This window comes from Cupressus sempervirens, chromosome 4, assembly GCF_028749045.1.
Source record: "Cupressus sempervirens isolate cs-2001-9-10 chromosome 4, ASM2874904v1, whole genome shotgun sequence".
NCBI classification, from domain to species: Eukaryota; Viridiplantae; Streptophyta; class Pinopsida; order Cupressales; family Cupressaceae; genus Cupressus; species Cupressus sempervirens.
In genome coordinates, this window is record NC_143121.1 from 678,861,324 (window position 1) to 678,887,592 (window position 26,269).

The 26,269-nt window shown below is 36.5% G+C and overlaps 1 protein-coding gene across 1 annotated transcript in view; it reads left to right on the forward strand.

Moving 5' to 3' along the window:
• LOC149563074 (serine/threonine-protein kinase BSK2-like) overlaps positions 1–18,071 on the forward strand; it is a 31,116-nt gene extending 13,045 nt beyond the window's left edge. The window contains exons 6-10 of the mRNA XM_089826493.1: positions 186–271; positions 16,147–16,335; positions 16,429–16,587; positions 16,736–16,849; positions 17,233–18,071. Of these exons, the coding sequence (XP_089682619.1) occupies positions 186–271; positions 16,147–16,335; positions 16,429–16,587; positions 16,736–16,849; positions 17,233–17,487 (803 nt within the window). The 3' untranslated portion in view covers positions 17,488–18,071. The remainder of the gene's footprint in view (positions 1–185; positions 272–16,146; positions 16,336–16,428; positions 16,588–16,735; positions 16,850–17,232) is intronic.
• The last annotated feature ends 8,198 nt before the right edge of the window (positions 18,072–26,269 follow it).

A 26,269-nucleotide genomic window follows, 5' to 3' on the forward strand; every position in this document is an offset into this window, starting at 1 on the left:
AATTATTCATAAAATGTCAGTTTTACTGGTTAGAATTTTCAATTTAAAAAGGGAGCTATTTAACTTACCATCTTGATTTAATTTGATTTGTTCCTGGTCCACAAAGTTGGTTTTGCTGTCAATCTCTTTCAAGCAATATGGAGACACAAGTCATATGTGATGCATGTTCTTGCTTGTTGGTGCAGGTAGAGTGACTCCTGAGAGTGTTATATACAGCTATGGGACGGTTCTTCTGGACCTACTCAGTGGAAAACATATCCCACCTAGTCACGTACGCATCTCTCTCTCTCTCTCTCTCTCATGCACACATTTCATACATGTAATTGTATTGGTCCATCTCTGTGTCCTACGTATTATTACAGAATGCCCCTTGAGGTGAGCATAGCTTCCCCTAGCCGTCATACTGAGCAACGATGCTTTAGCAAACACCTGCAACTTAGCAGACACTAATTACCATTCTTATGCTCTTTGAAGCCAGAAGTAAATCAACAACAAACAGTGTGATAGCATAAATAGGAGTGCATCTTCGATATAGTGTACTGTTTGTTTTTTGTCAAGAAGACTGCTATATGTGAATCTTTTATCTTGAATCTTTAATGTTTAATATTTTCTCCTAGCAAGCTTTGTAAATTTTAGTTGAGTTTGGTCCTCTTCTGCCAGTTTTTTGTTTTTAGCACATTGAAATGAAAGACAGAAGTAGAGATCTATTAACAAAGGCACAAGGATATTCATTTTCTACAAGTTCACTAAATCTTAGTGTATAATGCCTAATGAATTATGGATTCTAAATATGTTATATGTTTTGGCTCTGTGGATTGATCTTATATCAGCTGCTTGTATGGCATACTGAATGATTCTACTTGTTCCTGTCATTGCTTTTAAAATATATTAATATGGCATACTGGATGCCTATACCTATTCATGCCATTGTTGTTAAAATTTATTAATATTGAAATCACTTGGATGTCATTTTCGATTTGTTGCCTTTGTAGAATGTTTATTTAAGTTTTTTATGCAACAATTAGGTTTTTAAGAAGTTACTTAGGCATTTCTTTTGCTGTTATCCAGAATCTGTATGTTGCTTTACTGACCAAGTTTAATTATCTGTAGACATTAATATAGTTCCTCTTTTAAGTCGGAAGTGCTGGTAGGGGATTGGATTTGTTTACAGGGTATGTGTGCGTTGGTAAGTTTTTTTTTCTTTCTTGGGTACAGGATGTTTGAGTATGGCTGTATGTACATATATTAGTAAAATAAATAACATATTATATACAATTACCTGAAATATACAGATAACTGTAAATTAAGAAACATTTTATATGTCCATTTATATAAATTGGTAGTATAGATAAATTTAAAAAATTTGTGAATATAAATATGTATTTTAGTAATATAAGTAAATATAGATATTTCTATATCTATGAAACCCAATATCACCATAAGAAGCCCTATCTTATTATGATATATCAAGTCCAATCTATGCATTGCTGAGGTGAAGGCAGCTGCAAGTGAAGAGATGGGATGATCAATTCTTCATCAGTAGGTTTAGAATCTCCTATTCAATGTTTAAATTGAGGCTGAGCCATGTAATTGTAGTGGCATCCGTTCCAATTTCTTCAGCAGCTCGAATTAATTGTTTGTTGATGGCAATTCAAACATTTGCAAACATTTATGAAACAGAAATTTACAGACATTAAGGGCATCAAAGGCGCTCACTGGATGCTCCCAGGGGGACTCTACTGAGCTTTCCTGGATGTGGATACTCCTGGAGTGGGCAAGGTACCCAGTTTCAAAGAACCTGGCAATATAGTAGTTGCCCTCTATTCCTTGCCTCCGTTTCTTTTGATTCAAATATCAATAATTATGTTATTTTACCAGGACTTGTAGTCAGCAACCCTCTGGCAAATGTTTCTTGTCTGTTTCATTGTTGGCTTTATTGTAGTTTAGACCTCTGTATTTCATAGTTTTCCCCTTCATTCTTTCTCCCCATTGCTAATGATATGAGTAAACACACTTTTACATAATCATCATTTGTAATCTTTGTGACTGTCTGGAAAATGTTTCTTGTGTGTTATCATTACCTTTGAAGTTGCATTTTAAAACACTTCCAGTAAAATATTTGAAACTAACATCTTGTGGTCTATGATGAAAAGTTAATGTAGGCTTTTTTCTGTAAAAGTTAAATGGTCTTTTTTGTTGCTTTTTTTGGTTGGTAGAGGAAAGGGTTCTATTGGGGAGATCACCCACATATCTATAAAATGAGCATATACAGCTCACTTCACTTATAAAAACAAAGAGCATTTACAGAAATAGGGGCATATACCAGACTTTGAAGACCCCAAAAAAAATACATTGACTCGAAAGTCTACAAGCAGTGTCAGTACATTCAAACCTATCCCAGTCAGGCAAGATCTTCACAATCGGCTGCTGACAAATAAAATCTATTGAAACGAGAATTCAAAAAGTCAATGCTCTGCAGCAGAGTGGAAATAAGGCTAGCAGAGCTCTAGGCCTTCTTCAACAACTTTTGTAAAAGTGATCTGCTGGTAACAAAACCAAAACTTGAGTTCAATCATCAATCTTTTGAACATCATTGAGCACCCCTCAGGTTACATTCCCACAAAGGTAAAAGGTAATATGAACTGACTGGAAATTCTTAACTTGCCTTTTTTGCAAGTTCCTCTGAAGATCTCAAACAAACATGGCTAATTATTTTGCAAAAAAACTCAAATCCTACCTGATATTTTCCTTTTGCAGAATGCTCAACTTTATCAGCAACTCATTATCATAATCCTCTCTACCTCCTTCCAGTCTGTGGAAAAAAAGACATTCCCAAACCTATGACCTACAACAACCATCCTAAAGGGGGTCATGTACAACTCCTCCAAGGTGGTTCAATGTTCAAACATGCTTTGTTATCAATCTGAGCATAACACTGTAAAATCTTTAAGCTGAACACAGCTAGAAAAAATTCAAAACATCACTAAAGGGCACACTTCACATGTGGCCCACCATTCAATACATGCTTCAGGAAACTGAACCAATTACCGAATATAGAGAGTTTAGAACATCTTTTAACAAAAAAGCGAAGTTGTCTAAATATAGATAACTAAAAATAAACTAGTTAAGACAACTCAAAAATAGAACATAAGTGGCCATTGAGATTTTAAAATAATGAGCTGAAAATAGCAAGAGCCTAGGATATTAAAACAGTCTAATGTCCTCCCTTAATGGTCATTATATCAAATACACCAAGTTGCCCCCAAAACTTGACAAATGTTTCCAGACTGAGAGACTTGATGAGAATACATGTAGTCTGGACCTCTGCAGGGGGGCATACTGCAACATCACATGTCCATCTTCGACAACCTGGCAGATGTAGTGACAATGAAGGTCAACATGCTTTGCCCGTTCATGGAAGATTAGTCTTTTGGCTAACATAAGAACTCCCTGATTATCACAGAACAAGGGAGTAGGTCTTGCTTGACGCATATGCATGTCTACAAGCATCTGTTAAGCCAAACTGACGCACAAGCTGCCTTAACAGTACCACTATATTCAGCTTCGGTAGATGAGAGTAATTTTGCCTTTTGCTTCTTGCTGGTCCATGTGACTGCACCTATGCCCAAACTGAAAATATATCCAGAAGTAGACATTCTACCGTCAGCGAAACCTGTCCAATCTGAGTCTGTTAAACCAGTGAGTAATGGATCTATGCTTCTGTCATAGAGAATGCGAAAATTAGGAGTGCCCTTCACATATCTCAGCACACTTCGCTGCAATCCACTGCTCAACTTCTCGGGTTGTCATGAAGCGATAGATGTAGCTCACATCATAGCTGATGTCAGGTCTAGTCTCAGTGAGATAGCGCTGCCTACTAGTTGCTTGAATGCCGACTCATCTACCATTGGTGATTCTGATTTAGCTGAAAGGTTTGGCCCTTTCTTTGCAGGTGTAGATGGTAATTTGCATTATGCATCCAAAATTTATCTAACAAACTTTTGGCATAGATTGATTGACAAATGAAAATGGAGGTATCTCTCTTCCTCTAAACCAAGACAATAATGGAGAAGTCCCAATTCTGTCCATATCAAAAGTCTAGGACAAAAATTGTTTGACTTGCTCAACCAAATTGGCCGTACTGCTAGTAATGATCAGATCTTAAACATAGACAAGAATAAGAGTTGAAAGGGCGAGGACAAAATGAATGGTACTCGTTTTGGTGGTGGGAGCAAGTGTCTCCTCATAGTCAATGGCCTCCTTTTGTGAAAACCCTTTAGCAACTAACTGTCCTTTGTATTTATCAGTTGTGCCATCAACCTTGTACTTAAGCTTATAGACCCATTTGTAACCAATGGGCTTCTTCCCTAGAGACCTCTTCTTTCAAATCATCTCTGAGAAAAGCAATCTTGACATCCATTAGATGGATTCACCATCCACTTTGAGCTGAAAGGGAGAGGAAAAGACAAATGGTACTCATTTTGGTGGTGGGAGCAAATGTCTCCTCATAGTCAATGGCCTCCTTTTGTGAAAACCCTTTAGCAACTAACTGTGCTTTGTATTTATCAATTGTGCCATCAACCTTACACTTGAGCTTATAGACCCATTTGTAACCAATGGGCTTCTTCCCTAGAGACCTCTTCTTCAATCTTGACATCCATTAGATGGATTCACCAACCACTCTGAGCCGAAAGGGAGAGGACAAGACAAATGGTACTCATTTTGGTGTTGGGAGCAAATGCCCCCTCATAGTCATTGCCCTTCTAACCCTTTAGCTACTAATTGTGCTTTGTATTTATCAAGTGTGCCATCAACCTTATACTTGACCTTATAGACTCATTTGTAGCTAATGGGCTTCTTACCCAGTGGAATATTTGACAACAACCAATTGTTATTTTTTCATGAGATTGTGATTTTCAACTGCTGTAGCTTAGCAATCTGATATGCCCTTAGCCTCTAATATGTTTGAGGCTCAAACTACCATGAATACTTGCCATTAGAGCAACATTGACTGTGGTATGCTGCTGCTTGTTATTCCTTGCAAATCTACCCTTGACAATCTCATCATCATGAAGATTGCTAATGGTCTTAGCCCAAAGAAAACCAATATTTATTACAAGAGGAACATAGCTTGAAATTGCTAGATGTGAGTCTGATTGTCCTGTGGAGGGGTGAGCAACAGAATGTTAGCTGAATCCCTCCCATCAGGTGAATTGAATGGAAGACAAACATCCATAGTTGTATCGAGGCTGATCCTCAAGTGTCAAAATTGGAGAAGGTGATTGAAATATGAATATGTTCATCAAGCACAACATCTAGATTGGATATGAGACGATCAGTATCAACATCAAGCGGATAAGCCTTACACATATTAGTGTACCTTGTGAACATCAGTTTCCAAGGCACATAATCTAGTTTGGTGCACTTGGCATTTGGAATGCAAACATAAGTTGTAGAGCCAAAAATCTTTAGATCACTGGTTTTGGGCCTCTGTCCAAGCCATGCTTCCTTGTGGAATCATCTTCTTAACAATTTATGTGGGAGATTAATTCAAACGATAAATTGATGTAAAGACTACTTCTACCCAAAGATTCTTTGAAGCATTTCAATTGTCCAACATCGATTGAGCCATCTCAAGGATTGCATGATTATTGCGTTGAACAACACTGTTCTGCTGTGGGTTGTAAGGTGGGGTAACTTGATGCTTAACCCCATGTGAGGCATAATAGTTGGCCAAATCAGATGAACAAAATTCACTACAATTGTCGGATCAAAGAGTGACAAGTTGACAACCTGACACTCTGTCCACTAAGGTCTTGAACTTTTGAAACATGTTGAGCACAGCTTATTTATGCTGAAGATAATATATGTACATTTTTCTGTTGAATTCATCAACAAATAGTTGAAAATACCTACATACCATGACTTAAGTGGAATGTTCATGGGTTCACAAATATATGCATGAACCAACTGTAAGACCTTGGATGCCATCCAAGTGTCACCATATGAAAATGGAGTTCGGTGCTGCTTCCCAATATGACATGGTCCATGAACTCCATGATTCCATGTCTGAATCTTATGTAATCCAACATTTAGACTATCTCGAGCTAATTGAGAGATGGTCGATATTTAGCACAGCCCATACCATTGATGCCAAAGATTGGTGATGGAAGTGCTCTTGGCTGCCATGGCTTACTTCCCGAGAATCACCTCTATCAATGAGTGTATATACCATGATCTTCAAGGCCAATTGCAACTATTGTGTGAGTCTCTTTGTTGCAACACTTGTGCGAATTGAAGATGATATCCAGATGGGGATAATGAAGCATAAGACTAAGTGATAGTAGATTAAGCTTCATACTTGGGACAAAGTATACACTGAGAAAAATTGAATCTCTCCCACAAAGTGAAATCTAAATCTTGCCTTTTATGATAAGTTGATAACTGTATACCAAAGTTCCCAAACTTAGACATGGCCTTGACTCAGTAAGGGTAATTCGATCCATAAACTGACTTGGACTTGGCTGTGACTTGGCAAAGTGACAAAGCCCTTGAAATTTTTATGAAGATTTATCCCAACAGGGCTGACCCGACTCCTTGACTCGGACCTAGAAGAGTTGACTTGACTCGCCGACCTGAGATACTTGTCTGACTTGTGGATAGTCTGGGAACTATGCTTTATACTCCTTGCCACGACAATTAAAATAGAGAAAGGTGCAATCTTTGTGAACCAATCTCGATGATGTGTGAAATGCTGAGAGGCACAAGAGTCCAAAAGCAATTGTCTTGGCGAATAAACTAAAATTTTGAAAAAATTAACAAATGTAACCTAATAAGTTAGGATAATTTGTCGTGAGGGGAGGAGGAGGCCACATCCTCATCAATTATACCCATTTTGAACAATGAAGGTGTTCAAAATAAAATGTTAGAAAGGAAGCATGGGATGTGTGAATTCTAGCAATGCACGAAGGCTTGAGGTTTATGAGGTCTTTCTTCTAAGTGGTCTTAGGTTTACATCTGTTCTTGTCTAAGGGTTTGGCTATGAAGGCCACTTGTTCAGAAGAGGATGAACTAGTATTGCTTCCAAATTGTTGCTTCTATCTATCCTATTGCTCGTAGGGTGGGGGTAGGTGTAATGGGCACCCTGGAAATGCCCAAGGACTGAACCAACTGTAATTACACCCAATCTGCCTGTAGCTGGAAATGCGCCTAAGCTGCCTGTTAATGAAGTTGATAACAATGATTTCCAAAGGCCAAACTCCAAGGGAATGACGTCTAGAATGTCACAAGAGAGGATAGACGTCCTCTAATTCCAAGAACAGATCGGCAACTCACACATCCATGTTCTTCTCATATTCCACCATTCTTAACAATAGCTACAAGCTCTCCTTTTATTCCTACTTCATAGGGTTGATCACTTTACACAAGCAATGTGGGATAAATAAAATAAAAGTAAAGAAAAGGCGAACGGTCACACAACTGGACAACTACTAAAGTGGGGATGTTACAGTTCACCCCCCTTGAAATTGCTTGTCCTCGAGCAATTTCAATCCTGTTTGTTGTAACACTTTCTCACACTCCCAAGTAGCATCTTCCTCTGGCAGGTCTCTCCATTTGACTAAATATTTTTAAACACCCTGTTCCATAGAGTCCTTTCCTTGGTATCTAGAATAGCCTCAGGAAACAATACGAGCTTCCCCTCCTCATCCAATGGTGGCAAATTTGCAGAAGGCACAACTCTCTAACCAATGGCTTTCTTTAGCCTCGACACATGAAACACATTATACACCTGACTGCTCTCGGGTAGCTCAATCTCATAGGCAACCTCGCCCACCCTGCGAATCACTCTATAGGGGCCATAAAACCTAGGCTTCAACTTCTCTGCTCCGCTCTTCTTGAGTGATGACTGTCTGTATGGTTGTAGCCTCAAGTAAACCATATCCCCAACCTCAAAGCTGCGCTCTGTCTAGTGCTGGTCAACATACAATTTTTGCTGTTTTTGGGCTGGCTGTACGTTCTCCTTGAGCACCCTCAAAATATCCTGACTATCCTGCAAGAAGTCTTTGGCTTTGGGCACTCTACTATCCCCCAAAACTAGATCCATGAAGCTAGGTGCTTCATAACTATACAGTGCCATGAATGGAGTCATCTTGATGGATACATGATAAGTGGTGTTATAAGAGTACTCTCCCATATGTAGCCATTTGACCCAAGCTCTCTGTTATGCAGTCACATAGTTCCTCAGATATCCTTCCACCCATTTATTCACAATCTTTGTCTGTGATCTGTTTTCGGATGATAACTAGTGCTAGGTGTAAGATCTATGCCACACAATAAAACTTGCCAAAAAACACTCATAAATTTATGATCTTAATCATTGACAATGAAACTAGGTAGCCCATGTACCCTGAATATCTCTTTGAAGAAAAGATCGACCACTTGTGCTGCTGTGTAGGTGGATGGAATAGCAAAGAAGTGAGCAAATTTTGTCAGAAGATCAACTACCACATAGATGCAATCTCTCCCTTGTACTTGTGGTAACCCAATGATGAAGTCCATAGAAATACTTTCCCATTTCCTATCCGGAATGGGTAAAGGCTGTAACAACCTTGCAGGATATGTGTGCGCTCTTTTATTCTGCCGACAAATTGCAAACTCCCTAACATGCTTCTGAACATCATCCTTGAACCCTTTCCATGTGAATTGCTCATGGATCTACCAGTAGGTCTTAAAGACCCATGGATGTCTAGCTGTAGGTGTATCATGAAATGCCATTAGTATTACCTCCCTAAATTGTGATGAAGAAATCAAATATATCCTACCTTGGAACTTGATCAATCCATCCATCACCACATAACGATCATCCTGTATGGTGCTTGCAATCACTCCAAAAGCCCAAGTGTCCATCGCACACTCTGTTGTAATCTTATTTCTCCAATCTCCTATAATCTCAACAAGAGCACAAATATGAGGTCTCCTGAATAAAGCATCTGCCACCAAATTCTTCTTACCTTTGACAAACTCAATGTCAAAGTCATAAGCCTGCAACTTTGTAATCCACTTCTGTTGTCTATCATTCAAATCATGTTGACTCATGAAGTATTTGATGCTGTTGTGATTAGTCTTGATAACAAACTTCCCCCCAACTAGGTAGGATGGAAACTTGGCCAATGCATGCATAATAGCCGACATCTCTCAATCGTAGACGACATAGCTCCTCTCCACTCCACTGAGCTTCCTACTCTCAAAAGCAATGGGATGATCAAGATTGCCCCAATCCCATCACCTAACGCATCACAACGAAGCTCAAATGGCTTCGTGAAGTCTGATAGAGCTAGTACTAGACATGATGACATCACCTTCTGGAAATGATTGAAGCTTCTTTGAGTTGCACTTGTCCATATGAAGGCTCCTTTCTTGGTAAGCTCTGTCAAGGGTGCATTGATATGTGAAAATCCCTTAAAAAATCTCCTATAAAACCCGCAAAGGCCAAATAATCCCTTACGCTGTGTAAGGTTCGTAGGAGTAGGCCAATCGACAATAGCTCTAATCTTTTCAGGATCTACCCGAACTCCATCTGCATCGATGATATGCACAAGGTATAGTAGCTCAGTTAACCCAAACTCACACTTAGATTCCTTGGCATATAGTGACTCTTTCTCCAAAACGGACAACACCATCTCAAGATGTTGTAAATGCTCCTCCCAAGTCTTACCAAAGACTAAAATGTCATCAAAGAAAATCAGGACAAATCTCCTAAGCTGCCCCCTGAATACTTGATTCATGCAACTTTGGAATGTAGCAGGGGCATTGGTTAGCCCAAAGGCATTACCAAAAACTCTAAGTGGCCATAGTGACATTGAAAAGCTGTTTTTTCAATGTCCTCCTCCCTTATCCTGATCTAATGATACCCTGACTGTAAATCAATTTTCGTAAAAAAGCATGCAACATGCAATTCATGAATCAACTCATCTATCCGTGGGATTGGATATTTGTTCTTAATGGTCTTCTTATTTAATGCCTTGTAATCGATGCACATGTGCATCGTTCCATCCTTCTTTATCGACACTACTACTGAAGCAAAGGGGCTCTTACTAGGCCTGATATGCCTCATCTCCAACTACTCCTTAATTGCCTTCTCTATCTCATCCTTGTGTTTCTTAGGATGACGATAGGGAGTAATCATAACTGGTTTGGCTCCCTACTCGAGCTCAATAACATGCTCTATTCCCTTGTCAGGAGGAACCCCATGCGGAATCTCACCAAATACCTTAGTGTGCCTGTTAAGTATCTCTTGGATATTTGGTGGATGACTCTTCACCTGTGGCTCTCATGAAGCTGGCATAGTGAAACATTCTGCTACCCATTCTATGTCATTATGTCGAAAAAGTCTCTACATTCTCCTCAAGGAGACTACTCTGCAACTCCCATATGAAAGTCCTCTAAGTACAATAGTTCTCCCCTCATGCTGAAACCTCATCTCCAATTTTGCTAGGGTGAGTCTGAACTCGACTAGCGAGGCCATCCATGTCATGCTGAGGATGACATCATAGTCTCCCATGTCTACTACATAGAACTCATCCTCCAACTCATAGCCATCTCCAAACCTGATGTGAAGATTAGATATCTTCCGAGTGCATAATAATTTGTCGCCATTAGCTACCATGACTCTAAACCCGACATGCTCCTCGATTTGTAAACCTCTCTTGGCTACCAATTGTGCATTTATGAAATTATGTGTAGCCCTAGTGTCAATGAGTGAGATCACTTTCTGCCCCTAGATGGTACCCCATGACCTTAGATGTGATTGCCTTCTGAGCCCTCGTTAATCATGCCAATGACCTCTCATCCTTAGGAATGCTGCTCTCCTTTGTACTATCCTCGTTTGAATCAGAGTGCTGATCCTCCCTCTCTGATTGTGACTCCTCTGTTGAGAAATACTCCATTTGATTTGCCTTAGCCTTGAGAGGACACTTATGAGATAAATCCCAAGGCTCTCTGCAATGAAAACATAGCTTCTTCTTCCTCAACTCATTCAAGGCGTCATTATCCACAACTTATTATCCCTTTTCGGCTGAGCATCTTTGCAAAAAGATTTTTTGTCCTTCTCCTTGTCCTTTTTCATATATGAATCCTTATGCTGAAATCTGCACCTAAAAGAAGGTGCTAACTCACGAGCCTTCTTAGTAGCCTCCTGCAATGTAGCTGGGTCATGCCCCTTGACCCAATCCCTCAAGGGATTTGAGAGTTCATCCAGAAACAACACTACTAACCTCCTCTCTGAAATATCTGTGACCAACGCAGCTAACCTTTGAAATTCACTGATATACGTCTCAGTTGATCCCCACTGCTTGAGTTGTGCCAACTCCTTAAACTGTAACTCGGGATCCTTGGTATCAAATCTCTCTATGAGCTTTTCAGCGAACTCCTTGTAAGATGTGCTCTGATTATGCCCCAAGGTGACCATGCCATGGTGCCACCACTCATGTGCCGGTCCATCCAAGTGAATAGCCGCATACTTTATAGCCTACTCTCCTCAGTTATAGGATTCAGTTGCAAGTATGTATCTACCTTCTGTACCCAACCTCGTGTTGTCATCTTCCCTAAAGCATCATAATAAGGTAAAAACTTTCTTTTTCAGCTCAAAGTTTTGATTTGTCCCTCTTGATTTGGGCATGTGTCTCATCCTCAAGTCCATATAATCTCTGAGAGAAATATCCGCTTGAAACTCTGGTCTACTAGTCTCCTAGTTCCTCTTGAATTGATCCTGTAACTTGGTAATATGCGGTTCATTAATTGGTTGAACTAGATTTTTGGGTGGGAAGGTGGGTAGAAGAGGTCTCGAGCTTGTTGTTCGAGTTGGGAGTGCAACATGTCCAAAGTTATCAACCTCATTCCCATTGTTTCTATGTCCATTATTACCATTACTGTTATTCTGAAAACCGTTGTTGCTTCGGCCTCCATTATTATTGCCCCTATTGTTGTCGTTTCCCCCATTGTTATTGTTTCCACTGTTGACATCACCTGGATTAATATTGATGCACATCTGTGTAGCCATAAGCTGCAACATTATATCCATTTTGCACACACTGCCCCTCCTCTAATGTACTCGGTAACCGTCTGAACATTACATCCTCCTGATCTGGACTAGTATTCCTGCCTCCACCTAATCCTATATTCCTATCATCTTGGTCACCCATACTGCTGACTTGTTCAAAGAATTTCTCCTCTGTGTCTATATGATTGGATTGTATGTCCGTCTGCACAGATGAACTAGCCTGTTCACTCTGCAAGTCTGAACTCCTACTTTGTCTTGCTGTGGTATTGTGGAAATTATAAAGCCCCTGTCGCATGCTCAAACATAAATGCTTAGCCCCTTTTAATTTCTACTTTTAGTGTTTTGACATTTTGTCAAACACTTTTCCCCCTATCCAATTGTCCCAAATTCCCTATAAGACCTCCAGAGGATGGGCAGGACTTATAGCTCTGATACCACTGTAATGGGCACCTTGGAAATGCCCAAGGACCAAACCAATTGTAATTACACCCAATTTGCTTGTAGCTGGAAATGCGCCCAAGCTGCCTGCTAATGAAGTTGATAGCAATGAATTCCAAAGGCCAAACCCCAAGGGAATGACGTCTAGAATGTCACAAGAGAGGATAGATGTTCTGTAATGCCAAGAACAGATCAGTAACTCACACATCCACATTCTTCTCATATTCCACCATTCCTAACAATAGCTACAAGCTCTCCTTATATTCCTACTTCATAGGGTCGACCACTTTACACAAGCAACGTGGGATAAATAAAATAAAATAAAATAAAAGAAAAGGCTAACGGTCGCACAACTGGACAAATGCTAAAGTGGGGACATTACAGCAGGAAACTTCAGATTAATACTAGTAGAAGTGATATTAAGCATCTCTATGACATGCTTGTAGGATTGGGTAAGGCTTTTCAGTCTGATCACTATAGAGTCCTTGATCTTTGTAATATGTGCGTGGAGAGCCATCTTCTCATCCATCAAGATAGAAAACATGTTTTTTAGAAAGCATGGCTGTCATCGTACATCTCATGAAGATTCTTCAAGAGATCTCTAATCTCTTTAGCTATTTCACCAGAAGGTACTTGAAGGAACATTAAGTTTTATGAGCATGACAACTTCTTGGTTGCGGTCATCAAAGTTGTCCTGATCTGACCTAGTTTGAGTATGGTGTGTTTCTTTCCCTAGAATAATTTTGTCTAGGGAACGATATATGAAACATCATAGTTGCACAACCCTAGGGGACGAGGGGACAAGATTTTGGGATTCAATTTGGGGATGGCGATTGGGGATGGTGGGTGTTGTATATGCTATACATGTGTTACTTAAAATGCTAGTAATGAAAATATGTATATCAATATAAGACACGAAGATGTAAAATACTAGTTTACTAAAATTTAAATACGTGTTTCTTGAACATTGAATACAGAATTAACTTTTTCCTTTTGAACATTGAATTACAGAATTAATACTCAAATGAGCAAATGAAAGAGTTCTAACTTCTATATATAAATATTAAATAATAATAGTCATAGATATAAACAGTTTGAGTATCTCGTCATAGAGATGATTACGTTGAGCAACATGATATGATATTCAATACACCCGATAGAATATTAAAAGATGTTCAATTTTTTTAAAACCCACCCTACAGTTTTTTGGTTGGGTAGGGCACACCCAGCTGCCCGTCTCCTCAGAGGATATGTTCCTGTCCCCCTGTCCCACAAAGGATGTGTGGACGTTCCGGCAAGACGGTGGCCCAATGGTGGCACCCCTGGGGACGTGGGAACACTGTCCCCCTGTCCCAGGTGTGTTCCCATCTCAGGTGTGTCAGGGAAAAAGGGCGGGGACGTGTCCCCGTGTTACTATGGAATACTGTCATCATGTGCTGCTTCTAGGTGTTGTAATTGTGGCCATTAAAGCACTGATTTCCTTCCAACATAATGTTGTTCAAAGACACAATCACAAAATTGGAGGTCGCTGATCAACCCTGTGGATGCATTGAAATTTGGATAAATGCTTAACTGGTGTAATTTCCAAAACTGAACACTTTGGAAAGGCTGGAGCAAAAAAACAGACTACATTGAACCTGAAAGAGAAAAGAAGTTATTAAGAGAACACTTTTCTGGTCAAATTTTTATGGTTTTTCCTTTTCGATTTTATTTTTATTTTTTGACGAAAATCAGAAACCCTTAACAGGTTTTAAAGATGAGAAAACCTGTTTCCTCAGGAAGCACGAGCAGAAATCCAATAGCTGGACTCAAGATGTTTTTTGGCCAAGGAAAATTGAGAAACAGGTATTGAGGCCACGATTTTGGGCTGAAAATAGTGCAGAGAACCCTCGTTACAATATTTGGGCTGAAGAAAACACAAATTCAAAAAAAATGGTGCATAAAACACTGATTTTGTTTGGCAGAAAATTGGCAACTTGCGGGACATTCACAGTGGTCGCAGATCTTGAATTTGAAAAAATTCCGTTGATTGGAGCTAAAAATGATGTTCAGAAGATTGAAAAAAACATTAAAAAATATGCATGAAAATGAGATGCAAAATCCCTTGGAAAAGAATGGTTCTATTTGCAGTTGTTTTTTCCAGGTTGCGAGCTGCAGAGATGGAAGAAACAATTTTCTTAGGTATTTCTAAGGTTGGGATTGCAGAAGAAAAATAAATATTTTTCATAGGGTTGGTTCCCTCCCAGGTAGAACACCAAACCCTGAACCTGGGAACCACAAAATTCACCCAAAAAAGAACTCCACGCTCTGATACCACGAAACTCTAAAAAGCTGAATGATTGTGTTAACCATATACCCGAAAATGTGGAGTTTACAAAAGCTTTTAACAAAAAAGCAAAGTCGTCTAAACATAGACAACTAAAAATAAACTAAGGAGATATTATAGTCCTACCCTCCTAAAGGAGATATAAAGGAGATATTATAGTCCTACCCTCCTGAAATTGCTTGTCCTTGAGCAATTAAAAATTTCATTTGAATTATTAGATCTTAATGAAACCTCAGATTTTGATAGATAACTTTGGTTGATTTCCCTTGTTTAAATTGGATGATATAATTAACAAAGGGTTAGGATATATGTATGCATGCGTGTTACAAGTAATTTAACTTTGATTGTTATATGCTAATTAGATTGGTGAACAGAAGATTGATTTCCATTTAATATTGGGTGTTTGATAGAGCATAATGGATAATTGTTTTATTAATTGATTTATATTTGATGATTAGATGTTATAAGATGAAAAATTATAGATAGGTTTCATAATGTCGAGGTGGGTGAAATGCCTAAATGATGTTAGAGTAATAAAGTATTTTCTTATTAATTACAACTCAAAAATCATAAATGGAGAACCTAAATGATCATTAACTAAGATCCTAAAATAATGAACTAAAATTAGCAAGAACCTACGATACTAAAAATAGTCTATTAGAAACAACTCCAACTTTTCAGTTTATCCAGTATTGCTAATTTCTGTCATGATGAAGAAATGCTCAATGCTTGTATCATCCAGAAACTCAGCCAGTTCGTTGCATTTTTTGTAGCAACGTGAGTACATGTCTTCTTCAGAACTCTTTGCAGAGCTTAAGAGCTTTAGCCAAAACCTACAATCTTTTTAGTCCCTGTTAATCAAGTCCATTAGTAACAAATATGGAATTGCCTTCAACATTCAGGTTCTTACACCCCACAAACACAGATAAATTGAAACCATCCAACATCACCTCCTATTGTGTTTCAAGTCTGGAAAGGACAATTCCTTAACCAGCCGACCTCTACGATCTTGCAGAAGGAATCCAGCTGGAGCAGGACCTGGTTTCTCTCAAGACCTTCCATCATAACTGAGTTTTAAAAAGTCATCCAGGGAGTTCTCAGTCATTAAGGATTTTTCAATGAGAGAGTTTACTGGTTATTCCATGAATGGGGGGAAAATGTCTTCTTTATTAAATGGTTTGTTTTTAAAATTACAGTTGGTACTGTTTAATCTTTTATATGAGTTTATGCAGTAAAGGTTCAAATTGCTCAAGCTTTGACGTACGGGTCTGTGATTATTTGGAACAAAGCTGTTTTATCTAATGAGCTAACATTGATGTTGCAGGCCTTAGATTTGATACGTGGAAAAAATGTCTTGGTGTTGATGGATTCTTCCCTAGAAGGACAGTATGCAAATGATGATGCAACTGAGCTAGTTGGACTGGCATCAAGGTGCTTGCAGTCTGAACCTCGAGACAGACCTAGCACAAAGTTTCTTGCAACAGCGTTAGCCCCACTTCAAAAGCAGACAGAGGTAATATGTTAGAAGGAATTTTAAAATGATTATCTTCATTCAGAGGCTACAAATGAATAAAGTTTGTTGACGTCAAGACTGCATGGTGTACAGGTTCCATCCAATGTACTAATGGGTATCAATAAAGTAACATCATCTCTACCAGTAATGCTCTCTCCACTTGGAAAGGCTTGTGCAAGGATGGATCTTACAGCTGTACATGATGTGCTGGTTAAAACAGGATACAAGGATGACGAGGGTGCAGAGAATGAGGTATTTGTTTCTTTCTACACCCCTATTTAATAGGGATTTTTAAGAATGAAAACTAATTGAAGCAACAGCTTGATTGTCATGTTTCATCTTTTGGTTTGATGCTTTTGCTAGTGGTCAGAAACCTGAGTGTTTACATTTCTTTGTGAAGCTATCATTTCAAGAGTGGACTCAGCAAGTTCAAGAGATGCTAAACACAAAGAAATTTGGTGACATTGCCTTCAGAGATAAAGACTTCAAGACTGCTATTGAATACTATTCTAAAGTATGTTGGAACTTGATTTTCTAGTTTTATTAGTTTTTTTGAATTCCAGTTATCTTTTTTGGCCTTGACCTCTCAGTTGTATCTGTAAGTATCTTGTATTTTTTAATTAAGAACTGATCTTGATTGTTTTTCTTTTCCCTATTATTATTAGTTATCACGTTAGACATTAATCAGGCTTTTTACAAGTAACTTTATGATTCATCCTTCTGTATCTGGAAGAATGGTTATCACTTGGCCTTAAAGTCTGATTATAAAGTTACAAATGTGACCAACAGAAAACCTAAGATATAAAATTTCAGTTATCCAGCATAAGAGTCGGGTGCATACACAATCCCGAAAAATATATAACAACAAATTTTTTGAACTTTTTTTTTTCTTCGCAGTTGGTTAGCGTTATGACGATGCCGTCTCCTACGGTCTTTGCTAGGCGCAGCTTGGCTTACTTGATGAGTGATCAACCTGAACTTGCTCTCCGAGACGCAATGCAAGCTCAAGTATGCCAACCAGAGTGGCCGACAGCTTTTTACATGCAAGCTATAGCCTTGGCAAAGCTGGGAATGGACACTGATTCACAGGACATGCTAAGAGACGGGGCTGCATTAGAATCAAAGAAGCAGAACATGAGGCATAATAAGTAACTTTATTTTGTTCCCAATAACATGACAGAAAAATGCTGACATGGTTAGAAAGGATTACTTTATTATCCTCTCATTGCAGATAATTTATTATCTTATGTATATCATGAAATGGTTGTTCACTGGTTTTCTGTACAAATCTAATGCTTAGCAGTTGAGGAAATGAGGGAAAAACTATGTAACTGCATATATTGTTTATCTTTATCAAGATACGGAGAGATGGTGCCAGGTTAGCCTTTATTGGTGGGTAATAATTGGTATGGTGGTAGAATCTGCAGCCAAGATACTGATAAGATTCTAATTCCAGTAAACTATTTCAATATTCACCGCTGCACGTCGGCTTGTAAAAATTGAGTGGTAGATGGATGGATTCCGTCTACGAGCAAATTTACATATAACTTTATTTTTACTCCGTTTTACTGGTATATATCACAGATAATATTGTTTAAAGGGCCTACTCAATTATAAAATTCTAGAGATATATGTTGCGACCTTCAAAGCAAAGGTGTGTTTTACGCATTCTGGAATACAGAACTGGTAGTCTCAAGATGCCCCATTAAAGATGCCCTCGGTATTTTATTATTAAATTTCCTCGTCAACTTGCAATTTTAACTTAGTCACCTCTTTCCTTCCGGATGTTTGCATTTTTTCATTATGCTTTTATGCGCAGATATCTTTTCAGTAGGGAGAGAACAAGAGTTGAAATTGAGCATTTTGTTTTCTGTTGTAAAAACTAATTTTGAATCTTTCGAACCATGTTGCTAAAATTTATCATTATGAGGCATATGTGGATAACTTTCAGTAGGGAGATAACAATGCTTAAATTCGCATACCGTTTCCTATAAATGTTGATTTTAATTTATCTTTTTGAATCATCTTGAAAATCTGTTGTTTGTTGCTTGTTAAATTTTGCTGTAAAGTCTGCATAAGTAATTCTGCTATAAATTCTCAATGTATTATTAGGCACGTTATAAAATTATCTTAAAGAGGTTTTCCTGTGAACTGTAGACAATTGGGAAATGACATGAAAACTAGAACTATTGTGTAAAGGAGCTCCCCACCCCATTGCCATGCATAGCTCGTTCCATGTATACCATTCACATTGCATTGCCGCTGATGAACTATCAGTCTTGCGCCTTTACACTCAGTCTCAACTGGAATTCTTATTAAATTTAAGATAATATAATATAATAATTTTTTAAGAGTATAAAAAAATTTGTTGTTAATATTAATTTTCACTCATAATATTCTTGTGTTTATTTAATTTAATTTGTAACATAAAATGGTTTCTCCAATAATATTTTTCTTAGTTAAATTATTAGTTGATTATTATTTATTTTTAATAGTTTCATTTAAATTGAAAAATATATTTTTATTTTATTTTATTTATTCAATATATATTATTATTTTTTAGTTAATTTTATTTTTTAAAATTTTAAAAAGTTTGATTCAAATTAAAAAATATATAATTATTTTATTTGAATTGTGTTATGACAAATCTTTTAATTGGAAAAAAACAAATATATAATTTTAGTTCTAATAATTTATTTACATAGATTTTGTTTTCTTAGAAATTTAAAATTCAATAATTTTTTTTTGATTTTTATCCATGAGTCTTAAACAATGACATTTCTTTCACCTAAAGATTAATGCATTTTTTCCTTTTGAGATGTACAATTTTTTCAAATAAAGTATTAAGAACTCATTTATCTCAATGATAAATTGCATTAATCTTGAGTGAAAGAAAAATTATTGTTTAAAAGTAGAACAATTTTTTTTTCTATTTCTATAATTTAAAATATAGTAAGTATATATATTTTTTACTATAATAAGATTGTTGACTAATGTTAATGTTAGAATTTGGTTCATTGTACAGTATTTAAAGAAGTTATTTGGTGACATAATAAAATAGTTAAAAGAAATTGGCATTCACTAAGTATAATAAAAATGATAGAGATATAGAAATATGAAAATGTATTTATATGCCAACTTAGAATATAGTTTTAAATTAATATATAATTTAAGTTTGTTTTATTCAAAATTAAAATAAAATTATCGATTTTAGAACTACCAAACAATCTTTCTTTCACTTATTGTTTTAGATGAATGAATTAAGTTTACTTATAAAATTAATTAATTAATCTATAATGCCTAAAATGTGAAGGCAAAATACAATACTTTATTATTTTAATTTTAATTATTTTTAGTTTTCTAGATATTCTTGGCTTATTATTTTAAAATGTGGGTTCTATTTTAAGACATAAGTATACATGCTAAATCATAAATTACACTTATTTTTCTCATAACAATTTTAATCATCTAGATACAAGAAGAAGATGAAACTTTATTAGTCATTCTTTAAACCTAGTGATACATCCAAAAGCCTATACCAAATTTGAAACTTTATTTTCTATTCTTTTTTTCTTTTCTTTTCTTTTCAATATTGCAATACATAGTAAGCAACCATCAATCTTCCATTCTTCTGCCATATTTACAACAATGCATTTATACATTTGAATAAGGAGATACAACTCAATATAACTATTATGTTTCTCTTGTATACAACTAAAACATACTACTAAGATTCACCATATTAATACAAATAAAATGCTTCTACAATACTTAATGAAATACACACAACACTTGTGAGATATGCACAAATAAATTTCTATCTTTTCTTTCTTCCAACAAGGCTCAAAAAACATCCAATTTGCAATAAAATAAGACTAACCATGGAGAGCTCACCTCCCAACCTAGGCCTCAAAGAGACCACCCATCGAGCTAGGAGAACGAATGCCAAACAGGTCACAACCACAATCAAATCACAAATTCAAGAACATCACAAGAACTCCCTACCCAAGGATTCACAATGAGTTTCACCTAAGAACCCATGAACAAGGGTGAAGGTGGAACAACCATGAAGGAGATGCCAATGCCAATACATACAATTGCATGCCTTCATAAGGCTCATAGTAAATACACTTCTTTAGTGCTCATTCTCTCCTTACCACTCCCAAATATCATCAAAAGATCATTGGCAAGCAAGAGCCCGTACTGTTGATTTATGGAGGAGTATACTAGATACTGAGAGGTGGGCGTTTGAATCAAGATCTATAACAATTTATACATATTCTCAAATTCATCCACATCCAATAATAACTTATGCATGTAATACAATTAATGTAAACATGTTGTAACATGTAAATCAATTCAGTCACATACATGAAAGTAAAATCACATAACACAATATTTGTTAACCAGAAACCTTCCAAGGTGAAGATAAAACTAGGGTGGGGATGACACCCACAAATCTTCACTACTGCAGTAATAAAGTTAACCAGTTAAGGTTATAATGTTTGACCATAATATTTGATCTAATCTATGAGGAGTCTATCCTATTAAATAATTAAGAAACTATTAGGTTTCACCTAGTTAGAGGATTTGACACTTACAACTAAGTAAGGACTTTGTTAGGAGATTTACAAAGATCTGCTAAGACCACTCTGTTAAGATATTTATTCTGATTCAAGTCTATTAAAACTGACTCAGTACCTGACTCTTAGTTTTATCTACAAAATGATTTTGAGTCTTCTCCTTACTAACTGATCCTCTCATCTATTCTGATCTATCACCGCCTATTGATCTATCTACCCTATCAGAAGATTAATGGCTGTCGTTCCTATCCTCTTAGAGATTGTTTGGTGGATAAGTGATATTCTTGCATCTAGATTTGCATTATGATTAGATGGTTTCCAGTTTTGCAGTAATTATTCTTTGCAAATTTGAATGCAGTTGTTGAGTTTTATCTTGGAGTGGAAGCTATCTAAGATATGCTTACAATATAAAAGCATATTTTGTAATCTTTCTTAGGATCAGATCTTCTATGTTTCTCTGGTATTTCTCTAGTGTACTGTTGTAAATTCCCTTTTTTGACCTCTGAACTATATGACACCCTATCTTATCTCTTTCAGTCATCAATGTATTGTGCAAGCTTTATTTTCCTCTCTTCGATGTACTATGCATATCTATAACCTACATGTTTGTATCTCTTTTGGCCTATGAATGATAAGAAGTGAATCTCTTCTTCCTTGTGTCACTTATTTGGTTGTCTAATCTACATGTGGCTATTAGATTAAAACATGTTTGAATTCGTATATCTTTGGACTATTATGATAATTGTATTGTGCATTTATGGGTAGAGATTGGTCTGAACACTCTATTTTGGTGCATCACCTACTTAGAATAGATTAGGTAGGTTTCTTTTATGCATTCCTCCTCCCTTTTGCTCTCTAGGTGTAGTCTAGGTGCATCTTGATAGCAAAGGAATTCGGCCTTCTCTAGTGACTCAACCTCATTGTTCATGTCCCACAACTTGGAGGTTGTTTCCATGTTTCACAAGGTTGTCCTTAGGTAAAAACTTTTGGACTAGGGTGTAAACTTTTGTGACAACATTTACCTCAATTTGAGGTGCTGAAACAATACTATCATTTTTATCAGCTTCTTTATCTTCACCATCTTCTTCTTCATTTGTGAGCCTTGACAGCTCAGCTTCTGGAGTGTTAGGGGTGTCAGCATGTATAGGAGACATGTTGTCTTATGAACTCGACACACCTGATCTTTCTCCACTACTGTGTTCATCATCAATATTCACAGTTTCTACATTCTTTTTTTTAAGCCCAAAAATATTTTTCCACAATAATTCACTCTGTTGACATACAACTTCCTCTTTATTTTGTAAAATCAAGAACATTTTGTATTTAGGAACAAATCTGCTCCTATGTTGTTTCATAAATTTATCCTTTTGTTTTTGAGATATATCAAGCATAACTCTAACTAGTATGTTAGTTCTTATTTGATTCTTTGTTACTTCAGCCTACTACAATTTCCTCTCTAATCTACCAAATAGATCCTTGGGTATCTCATTCTCTATTGCACTCAGAGTTAGCCTTTGATTTGCATTCATTTATACCATAGCTTCATCCACTTTATTTTTATCGTTATTGTCCAATGTATCATATTTCACATGTTTGAAACTAGTTAAACCTATAGATCTTCTTATGTTGTCACATACCTCTTCAATAGTTTTGATCTATCTAATAGGTGGTCCTCTAACCAATCTCCTTCTCCTGGTTTGAGGTTCACTTGACTTAGTAGCCTCTACTACTTTTAGCTTTATAGATTGCTTGGCAATAGCAATTTTCTTGGTCCTTGGCTTAATTGGTGGTGGATGTGTTGCCACCTTCTTCTTTGACCTTTGAGCCTACTTTCTTGGTGGCATAACAACAACTAGGTCTTTACCCTTGTTAACTTCTTCCTCTTCTACTTCTCCTTCCTCTTCACCACTGTCTTGTTCTTCATCTTCACCAAGACCTTGAACAATTACAATGGTTGTTTACCCTTGCCTAGGGTGCCTAATTTAGCTTCTAGTTCTTCAATCATCTTCTTCATTTTATTTTCTTTGGAAGCTATCTTGATGCTTACTATAATCCTTTCCTTTTCTTCTTCATATCTTCCAAGCGGTTTTGCCTCGACATCTATTTCTTCCTTCAATAATACATCAATGTCTGCACTCACATCATCACTCTCTATTTCATATCCAAAACTTTGTAGCCATGCCTTCCTTTTCTTTACTATTTGCACAAATGTGCCATCCATATCAACAAGAAAACAAATGTCACTGCAATATTTTGTGACCAATTCCTTTTGAATTCTCATTCTCCTTTTCATTCTTAACTTGAATTCATCAAAATATGTGTTCATTGCATTATCAAAATTGTCCACCAATTGAGTAATAAACTCATTAATTTTCCTTTTTATTGGTTTGTCTTGTTCGCATACAACATTTCCTAATCTTGGAAAATACTTATGAATAAAAAAAATGTATAGACAATTAGGGAACTAAACTTACACATTGAATTCTTTGCATTTCTTATTAATGATAGGTTTTCTTCTAGTTGTATCATTTGCAGCTCGGTGAGATCATACTCATGATCTTTCATCACAATCTTCCATACTTGGTCCACAACCATACTCAACACACTATTTAATCTGTGAGTAATGAGTCTCACTAAATTTTTTATAAGTGGATCAGAAATGATTGTAATGGACAAACCATGTCCATTCCACTCGGCTCCTATATTAGCCCCAACTTCTCCTCAGCTCAAGCATCACATGGTTTTCTTCCTATCTAGGGTTGGGTAGCCAATAACCTATGCATAATCATCTTTGCGATTTCTACCAGTCCATCCTATAGCCAATACTTCATATCATGAATTATTCTTAAGATAACTTTGATCCATTCTATGCTAAAATATCGTTGGAAATTCTAGGCCTCAAGTTAACCCTTTCCTTTCGACAATTTTGAACTCATCCTTCAAGGTTCCTTCATCACACAGCTTCTCATAAGCTTCTCTAATTTCATAGTCTCCAACTTCTTCGACTTTACACATGTAGCAACTTTTGACATCATGAATCATGATAAATTTAGGTGTTATCGAGGATAACACACCCATTGAGTCTCTGTTAACAATAATTCCTAGAACAACACAAAATTTAGGTGGAAGACAGGCATCACTCGTCACCAATTGAATTTTACTAACCTTTTGGCTCATTCTAGTAGTAGATGAAACTGCCATGAGTGTAAGTAGGGTTTGATGTATTTGCTTCTCTGGATGCTTGACACTCAATCACACTCTTGTTCAACCTTTTTGATCAATTCGCTTCTTGTAATCTTTGATAGTTTCTTAAATTTGCTTTATCACTTGATCACTTAATCATTCAGAGCTCTTCAAGAATTTGTATGCAAGGTATGAAATAATCTATATGAAATTTGTTATATACCTTACCTTTTGATCGATTAGGTTTTCCATAAATGCTTGTGTACTTCATTGAGTGGAAGCTAGCTAACATAACACCTCAGTCTCTTCCATAACCTTCGATCTCTATTATAATGATCGGTCTATGTTGCAACACTTGGTCAACATAGACAAAATACTGATACTCGACAACCTTTTACAAACTTTGTTCTCTTGCATCTTATATATGTAGATATAAACTTTTGGCACACATTTATGTAAGGAACTTATGTTTGATCTACCATTTAGGTATTTAGTTCCATACATACCTCTTTTTCTCAGTTATAAATGATATGATCACCTTCTCCATTAGATTGTGTGACCTCAGCTCCATTAACTCCATTATTTCCATCTTATGGTTTCTTTTTCCATTTCTAGCTCATTTCATTCCTCACTTCCTTAATATCTACTTTGCCTTTTCCTTTATCCTTTGTCTGATTGTTTGAATGTACTTGAGATCTACAATTCTTGCTTTGATGTCCAAACTTGTGAGATTTGGAACATGCATTGTTAGGTGCATAATTCTTCTTTCTCTGATTTGGCCATTAGGGTTTTGTCTTTGATTTGCATTCAAATTCTCTATGCCCATATTTCTAGCATTTTTAGTAGTACCCTTCAAATCTAGGTCTAGTAGGTGCATTCCACAATCTTGACCAACACTCATGTATTTGATGTCCTTGTTTCTTGCAGTAAAAATAGTAACAAATAAACTTAGGTTTAGAGTTTGCATACCATGTTTTCTTCGATGGATATTTGTAGTATGAACAATTATTCCATAGGGATAGCAAGTTTATTTTTCTTTTGGTTTTGTATTTCTCATTTCTCCATTCGTGGATGATTTTGCTTTCTCAGTGCATGAATTTACTGATCGATTGAAACAAGTTGATGATTTCATCAGTTCTGCAAAATATTTCATTGCTTGATTTGGTTTGTTGAATTTCTCCATAGATTCCTTCTCATTCTTTAGTTCATTCTTCAGTATCTCATTGTGAGATTTCAGGTTGGCAATATCTATATCTTTGTGATTCAGTATCTGATTTGTAGTTATTAGTTAATTCATCAGATCCATTTTTGTATTTGTGAGCTTCTACACATTTGATAACCTTTCTTCTAGTCTGGTAGCCATTGCCCTCCTTTAATCTTCTTCCATTGTTCTATCGTCTTCAGCTTTCTTTGTTTGTTCAATAACTTCACATAGTCTCACTGATTGGATTTCATGTTCTCTCTTCAGTGCTCTTATCTCTTCATTCAAGAATTTTTTTCTTTTCTAGCAGTTCATTAGATGCTTTGTCATTAGGATTGATCAGGTCAAATAATCCTTCAGTTTCAACTTCTTCATAAGAGAATTGCTTTATCTGTATGATAATTTCCTTTCTCCTTTTTAGGGAATCCTTTAGATCTTGTCTTGCCTGTTCTAACTTTTGTAGAATGAGTTGGATGTTGATCACCTGATTGTCAATAGTCTTATCCAGATTGAAAGCCTCTATCTTCCAAGACCTAATCTCCAAGGCTTTAAGCTTCCTTTAGAGAACCAATGATGTGATAACAATTATTGATTTATGGAGGAGTAAATCAGATACTAATATGGGGAGGTGAGTCAAGATCTATACAAATTTATAGATTTTCTCAAATTCATCCACATCCTATAATAACTTATGCATGTAATACAATAAATGTAAACTTTTTGTAACTATCAGTCTCACGTGTCTTAACTGAAATTATTAGTTCACAATAAAATAGACAACAAAGAAGAGACTTTACACTTTCATGGAGGTCACAACTAATCCATTCACCCCACAAGGCCACTTCTTCCCTTTCTAAGGGTGAGTAATGTCTTCACACCTATGAACAATCTTATTATAGTAAAAAAAATAATATACTTACTATGTTCTAAATTATAGATATAGATTTTTTTTTTTGTTTTACTCTTA